General features: G+C 36.6%; 1 protein-coding gene across 1 annotated transcript in view; it reads left to right on the forward strand.

Annotated features, from left to right (window-relative positions):
- Positions 1–7,690, forward strand: part of PROX1 (prospero homeobox 1) — a 64,808-nt gene extending 57,118 nt beyond the window's left edge. Inside the window, exon 5 of the mRNA XM_070948943.1 lies at positions 6,401–7,690. Within this exon, the coding sequence (XP_070805044.1) occupies positions 6,401–6,586 (186 nt within the window). The 3' untranslated portion in view covers positions 6,587–7,690. The remainder of the gene's footprint in view (positions 1–6,400) is intronic.
- Positions 7,691–8,042: the final 352 nt, after the last annotated feature.

Genomic DNA, 8,042 nt, shown 5'->3' on the forward strand with positions numbered 1-8,042 from the left:
TTGAAGTTCTGGCATCAGTACAATTCTATCTAGTAGACAAACACCTTTTTTGCTCGCAGATTAAGGTTTAGCAGCATAATCCTATATGCATCTACTCAAATTGAAGTTCCGTCAAGTTAAGTGGCCATTATTTCTGATAAAATAATGAAGCCTAAAGGCCTACTGGTTAACAAAGTTAAGTCCTGTTGATGGAACGCTAGGATTTTCATGCTAAATTGGTCACAGTAAAATTTTCTCTGCAAATCTGCAATAGTCCCAATTAATAATTTTGAAAAGTTATTTGATTTCAGTTCTCTATATTAAGCAACATATTCACTGGAGAAACTTCTGAATGTGTTTAAAAGTACTATAACTGCATTATATCTCATCTGAAAAATAACCTACCTCCCTTCCTTCCTTCCTTCCTTCCTTCCTTCCTTCCTTCCTTCCTTCCTTAAAATTTTCTGGACTTTGGTTTTAAAAGTCCATGTTGAATAAATACAATACTGCTACTGTTGTCATAACTACACTAATAGTAGTATAGTAGTAGACTGCCCAGACACTGTCTGAGAATGAGATAGGGAATCTCTAAATTTGATAAATAAAGTATCTTATGATGTTCATAAAGCCAATTTTATTAATTTTACGAGTTTTCATGATTTTCAGTTTATTTACTTTATTTCAATTGTTGTGCATTATGATAGGTTGTGTTTGGGAACTTTATGACATAATATTAGAGCATTCTGTAATGCTATACAAAAAATAATTACGTCAGGGAGACCTTTATTTGCTTGCAACATTTCTAACATCAGCTAATGAGTTTGTAATCAAAGTTTATTTCTGAATCATTTATGCATGATTCATAGACAATCAGATTGTATATATTATCTTAGCTGGATACCAAGCCTGATTGTATACAAGGATGTTTGCTTATGCGCATGAAGCAACAGTTTTTCCATTATTAGTCTGCATTTCTGTCAAAACCATGCCTGAGTTTGTTCATAAAATGTGGCAAGCAATATTATGATTACTTTCTGAAGTCAAGACCAAGTGAATCAAGATTTTCCCACCAATCTCTATCCTCCTTCCTGACAGGAAGATTGATATATTAAAGGAGCCTTGAAGGAGTTGCTAAATCTGTGACTGCTATGGGAGCCATAGGAGCAAACACCATATTTATCAGCGGACACCAAAAAAGTTGTTCTTTCTTTGTTTTACTATGACGTGTTCCCCCCCCCCAGGAAATCATTCTAATAATACTTTCACATGCACTTCTGTTTCTCTTCCATGTCTGCACATGAATCCATTTTTTCCAGGCTATTCCAATTTACAAGGAGAAGATTTCTGAGAGAAGATTGTGTGTCTGAAGTCCACCACCTCATTCCTCCTCTCAGCATTGTCTTTCTTCCCAATGAATGTCAAGTATTATTATTTGATTGACTGCAGCCACCTGATGCTAGGAAAATGTTCTGGGTTCATAGTAGGGATTGTTGTTGAGTCTATAAAAAGAAATCTGGACGGGGCTCTTATTTGTCACTGAGGCATTGTTTCTGCAGATGTTTCTGTTGGAGAGATGTTCAATCTAATAGGTGTAAAGATGTACTTAGTAGGTCATTCTTACTTAGGATCAGGGAAAAGCTGCCCCCAGACACACACAATTAGCACAGCTGACTGGTTATTTGCTCACTAGGAAAAAAAAAAGATCATCTAACTCTCTAATCACTCATCCATTTAAACAATTAGATGCTTTGCCTCAGAATGTGCATTCTCTTAAGAAATTATGACGTGCACCTTATAAATGGGAAGGGGAGGCAGTCTGCTAGATTAAGCATTGAACAGTGCTAAATTTGTAAAAGAAGGGCAACATTCATTACGTCTCCTGACTTAGCAATCTTTCCATGCCATCCAATCCTATGGTTTGTGGTGAAAGAAAAGGGTTCTTCAGAGGTTTTAAATGCCTTTGACAACAAGCAAACAAAAGAAAGAAAATAAACTTCAGAAAGATTGTACAGTATGAAGAAAAAAACAGGGCAATGGTGTGAAGTTTACAAACTAAATCTGGCTAATATAGCAATAGCACTTAGACTTATAAACCACTTCACATTGATTACAGCAGTTTACAGAGTCAGCATATTGCCCCCAACAATCTGGGTCTTCATATGCAATAGAAAGGAATAAGTCAGGCTCCCTAACAGGAACAAGCTTTTTGGGGTTTTAATAATAATAATAATAAAAGCTTGGAACAGGAAACTTTTGTAACTCCCCCAAAGGCAACATTACATGTGGTCACTTATTTTGGCTACACATGAGCTACCAAAAAGCATTCAGTATAGGTCAGTGATGGCAAATTATGACACACATGTCAGGTGTCATGGCATGATGATTTGGATGACATGGCAGTGTTCAACATCTGCCAACCACTATTTTCAAAAGAATGCCTATTCTTCTGCAATTTTTGGAGGCTGTGGCCACTGGGTGAAAATGGTGTGTACTCATGTGCAACCTCCAGAGCACAGGTTTTCAAAGTTGGCAGCTTTAAGACTTGTGGATTTCAACTCCCAGAATTCTCCAGTTGGCTGGAGAATTCTGGGAGTTGAAGTCCACAAGTCTTAAAGCTGCTCCAGAGCATCTGAAAATCGCACAAGAATATGCTTTCACATGGTTTTCAGACCATGGAACATGCTTTCACACAGTTTTCAGACCATGGAAGATCATTCTCTGAAGCTACTACAAAACTAAAGGCCTTGTGCAGAGCAGCCTTGGATAGCCCTCAGGGTCCTGTCAAAAGAAAGAGAATACCACCTAAAGATAAGCGGCACAGCAGATCCTGAGGAGAACTGGGCCACAGGACAATTATATCATTTTCTGAGACTAATGTGCAGGGGGAATGTGAGGCAATATTTTGAGTGATAGCAGTGGCAGTAAGGCTGAAATTGAGGCCCAGGTTTCAGTTGCTTCCACCAAGTATTGCTGTTCAAGGTGGCTTAGATGGAGTGGTGAGAGATAGTTTTTTCACTTTTGTTCAGTGAGGGAGAGATGGAACACACCATCAGAGTCAGGTTAAGCATTTTCTGAATTTTTGACATGCCAAGCCCAAAAGGCTTTTCAGTGAATCTCTTCAGCATATTATTTATGAAGGTTGAACTTACTTCGAAGAATTCAAGATTGCTTTACCTTTTTCTCTTTAACTTTACCAGTTATCTGTAACTATATTATTATAAAATATTGCTCTCTTTTTCTTCTAATCCCAGGACTTTCTCTTTCATTCTCATGAAAGTATCCATCTGTACAAAGATACATACAATTCTGAATTTTCTAGTTGTGGACCATTCTTTTCCAGATAACATACCATGGCTATGCTGTGGTGCTATCACAAATTTGAAATATTCCTTTAGGAAACTTTCTAAGATCTTTCTCTTAGAGCAGGGTGTCAAACTCGATTTCATTGAGGGCTGCATCAGGGTTGTATTTGACCTCCGGGGACCAGGATGGGCATCGCCAGCTCAATGTCACTTGTGTCGGGGGGCCCTGTGGTGGCCTGAGTGCTCTGCCAGCAAAACAGGCTCCTGAGCTCCGTTTTCGGCTGCAACGGTCTCCTGCAACCTTCTGCCAGCAAAAACAGAGTTTGGGAGGACTGCACTTCCATAGACAACTGTTGGGGATAATCTCTATTTCCCTGGTAACTGGAATATTCAGAACTATAGTCCAAAATGTTTGGAGAAACATCAAACTGTGGAAAGTTGGCCTCTCTTCTATTCCTTAGTATAAAAATTGCACTGATGGCCTGGCAAATTTGTTTCCATTACACCTGCTTGACCCTGGTTTTCCAGCAATTCATTTAAAGGCCTACAGCTAGAGATATAGAGAATTCACTCAGTTATTCTTTCATGTTTTTTTCCTTTATAATTCCATTTTTTACCATATTTTCCAAGGGTTCTACTTATGCTTCTGAATAATTACTTTCTTCTGCCAAAGTGGCATTTGAAGAAAATCAAAAATAAAACCATTACTGCATTAAACCACAGTCTTGACAACTCCAGATAGTAGATGGTCCTAGTCTAGATAAACAAAAACAAAAGGCAGCTTCATATTTTATAGGAAATTCTCTTGCCTTTTTAATAGCACCCATAAAACAACTCTTGACATTTGTCTGCCCTCCTCCTTACCTATGTCACAGTTCCAAAGGAAGAGATATATAAAAACAAAATTTAGCAAATGCACCTTCCCTAAGCTTTCAGATGCACTATTGTGTGCAATATTTAATGGTAACATGTGTTGTCAACATTTAGGAAAGAATTTCTGTAATTCTAGCAATTAGAAGCATCATATATCATTAGATTTGGTATTTATATAATTAAAATAAAACAAATGTGTTGACTGCTTAAAAGGGTTTTTTTTCCCAGTGACAACAAATTATGTCTTGTCTCCATCCCCTTTCTAACTGTTTTCACTTAGTATTTCTTTTGCATTGTAGATCAATTTATTTTTGCAAAATGTGGCTGGTGTTTGGGTACAAATTCCATCTTTGAGTGTATTCAAGCAACCTCTGTGGACTTCAGTAGCTGCTGATCACATGTCTGCCTGATGGCAAAATCTTATTTGTGAAGTGCTTATGTTTGATCTGCTACAGTGGTAATGCACTGAAGAAAGCTTCAGTGCATTGTGTACAGTAGAAGCTAAATTTTCACGCTTTCCATGTAGGATGCAAAACATTTGGGCCAACAGCTTTGCAACAATAGGGCATAAGGATTCATTAGCCAATGTGGAATTGCAGACAATGTGTGTGTGGCGGGTGGGGGGGTGGAGATCAATTTTTTCATGGACCTTTCTGGAAAGCTACTTGATCCCTATAAATAAAAGAAAACTTCTGGCACTGTATTATTTTAAAAAATGTTTTAACAAAGGAGTAGACTTTTATTTGACTCCTACCTCACTTTTTTTTTCTTTGTATTATTTCAGGATTTGTTTCCCTTCCAGCTGTGTTTTTGGCCTTAAAAAATTACCCCATTTACAGGAATGTATGAAGAAATCCTACACACAGAATTGTTTCTTGGGCTTATATTTTAATTGATTCTTTTTCCTTTCTTTAATAAAAATATATCAATTATACACTTTATGGCTACTACTTTTGAGGTTATTGCCCTCTTCTATATTGTTTTGGGTTTTTTTGGGTTGGGTTGGTTTTTTTTTTTTTTTTTTTTTTTTTTTTTTAGTATTGACTGATCAGCTGCCTCAGGTAGTACCTATGCTTGTGCTAAATTCAAGTCCGCACTTTGAGCAAACATATCAAATATTTTATGTGGGTTAATCTGTCTCATCAATATTGTCCTTCTTTTCTGACAAAAGCTTTCCAGAATCTCAGACAATCTTCTGCTAGCCAGGTACTTTTCATGAAAATGCCAGAAGTTAAATTTGTTCCCCTATTTAAAGTAAAAGATGTTGTTGAAAAATGGGTTTAGAAACTACTCAGCCTAAGCAGCTGAAAGATATTTGCTTTTGGAGTTATACTGCCATTGATTACTCACAGAATTGAGAATTACTGATGCAGCCATCAATCTACACTCACTACATGGTTTTTAAAATAGAAAGGTAGCAATAAGATAATGAATGATTCAAGGTTGCTTGTCTTCTTGGAACAAGTTTCTTTTCTCCAAAGGGATAGTCATGAAATGTTATGAAAACAAAACATTCTTAATCACTTATTTTCAAAACATCATATATTGTCCATGCCAATTGGGGCTGCTGGAAGTTGTGAATGAGCATATTTTAAATGGCTGTATCTTATTTATTCCTGGTCTATGGCCATCACATGTACAGAGACCTGTGCTGTATAAACTCATTTTAATAAGGCTTTATGTCTGGAGAGGGACCATTTATGGAATCACCAGAAATTGGATAACTTCTGAATCAAGGTGTTGAGAGCTTTATTGGATTATCTCAGAAACAATGCATAGTTACTCTCTTCTTTTGCTGATTTTTAGCATTAGCTGGTATCACAGGAACACACAGAAAAAAAGGCCAGAAGTTGCTTTCAGCACATGCTTAATGCTCTTAGAGAAAAATAACGAATTCATATATGAGCATTATATTCTGCAGACCTCAAGGCAATCACCTTTTCCCCTCATTCCCTCCTTTGTTAATTATATCTTATAAAAACAGCACCCTCTAAACCCAGATGTTCATATTCTAATACTAACATTCTGCAGTTCATCTTTACAAAGCTAGCTAACACATGTTTTAAGAGTTATTGTACTATATATAACAGCCTTGCCTAAGAGAATAGAGTCCTGCTACATTTAGAAAATGCAGGTGCTATGTAAGCTCCCTTTTGAAAGCAAGGACTTAGCTCAGTTTCCTTTGAAGATCCAGAGACTTGAAACTGAAAACTTTTATTAATGCCATTGTCTCCTTGTATCAGCAGGTTCCAGAGAGATTCCTGGAAGTGGCTCAGATCACATTACGAGAGTTTTTCAATGCCATTATCGCAGGCAAAGATGTTGATCCTTCCTGGAAGAAGGCCATATACAAGGTCATCTGTAAGCTGGACAGTGAAGTTCCTGAGATTTTCAAATCCCCAAACTGCCTCCAAGAGCTTCTTCATGAGTAGAGATTTTCAACCGCTATTTATGAATGTATTAAAAAAGTAGCAGACTCTCCCTTTTTTATGCCCAAGCTATGTGTGAATGTGTGTGTATGTGTTTCATATATGAAATCAGATCAGAATCCCTTGTGATTTATTATAAGTTTAGGTCAGTAATACGTGTATAATTATTTTAACTCCAGCTTTTGTTTTACTTTTGCCTGTGACTTTTAACATTTTGGGAAAAAACAGTATTGGGGCATTTTCTTCCCCTTCCGGTCCCTTTTCTTATCCCTTGAAAAGAAGAATGATTTGAAGTGTGTACAAACCTATCTATCTATCTATCTATCTATCTATCTATCTATCTATCTATCTTCTATCTATCACCTATCTACCGATCCATGCATCTATCTATCTATCTATCTATCTATCTATCTATCTATCTATCTATCTATCATCTATCTTACTATATATGGCTCATTACCTGGTTGATTTTTCCCCAGATGTTATGGTAAAATCCTACAGAAGGTGATGGCCCTTTGTTTGTATTAAAAGCTCTTAACCCTATGGGGAATTTTCACAGCTAAGGTTTCTAAATTTTTAGTTCAACTGCTTAATGAAGGAAGTGCACTTTTTGTGTAACACTGTACAAGATATATAAATCCTCTTTTCCTTTCTCAACTGAGAGCAAAAGACATCATCTCTTCTAAGCTTTATGACTTTCCTTTTATGAGAACAATGTATGACCATATTTTGACATCTTTTATTCTATTATAAGCATGTGTTCAAGCTTCTTGAGTCCTATTGTCATGTTTTGGGGAGAGTTATCTACCTACAATTTCTGTTGTTTGGAAGTTTGGGAAAACAACAGTAGTGGCAAGTTCTCTCAGAAGGTACCACATAGTTGAAATTATGCTCTATTCTGTTCTATGTTGGGCTCATCACATGTTAGAGGGACTGGATACAAAATAAAGTAGACTGGAGATGGAATTGGCTGAACCCAAAATTCCAGAGTTGGAATGCCCTCATTTTTTGATGTTTGCCTCAGCTATATTTATCTAGCTATGTTTCCCTTTCTCTTCTTCAAGCAAGGCAATACTGTGTAAAGCAAATGAAGACAAGATAATTTGTAGTTTGGCTAATACAATTCTGTAATATGCTCAGCTCCTTAACACAATAGCATTTCACTCTTCATAGAGTAAAAAAAGAAAAGTTGCTGCTGTATGGTCTTTGGTCATATTGGAGCATTTTAAATTATTTTGTTGGTCATGAGAAAATGTTTCCTATTGAAATCTGTGGAATCCAAAAGGGGCAATCCCATGCACATGCATTTTGGGGACTAAGTCCAGAAGTTATTTCTAACCATATGTTTATAGGATGACTATGATGATTGATGAATGTTTTATTTTGACTGAATTGTACCTTTTTACTTCATCACATTGAATAGTTGGGTCTGGGCCATCTTCTAAATAGCATTTGATAC

Source organism: Pituophis catenifer, unplaced genomic scaffold (assembly GCF_029215685.1).
Source record: "Pituophis catenifer annectens isolate HBS135680 unplaced genomic scaffold, rPitCat1.0.hap2 SCAF_1, whole genome shotgun sequence".
Lineage (NCBI taxonomy): Eukaryota > Metazoa > Chordata > Lepidosauria > Squamata > Colubridae > Pituophis > Pituophis catenifer.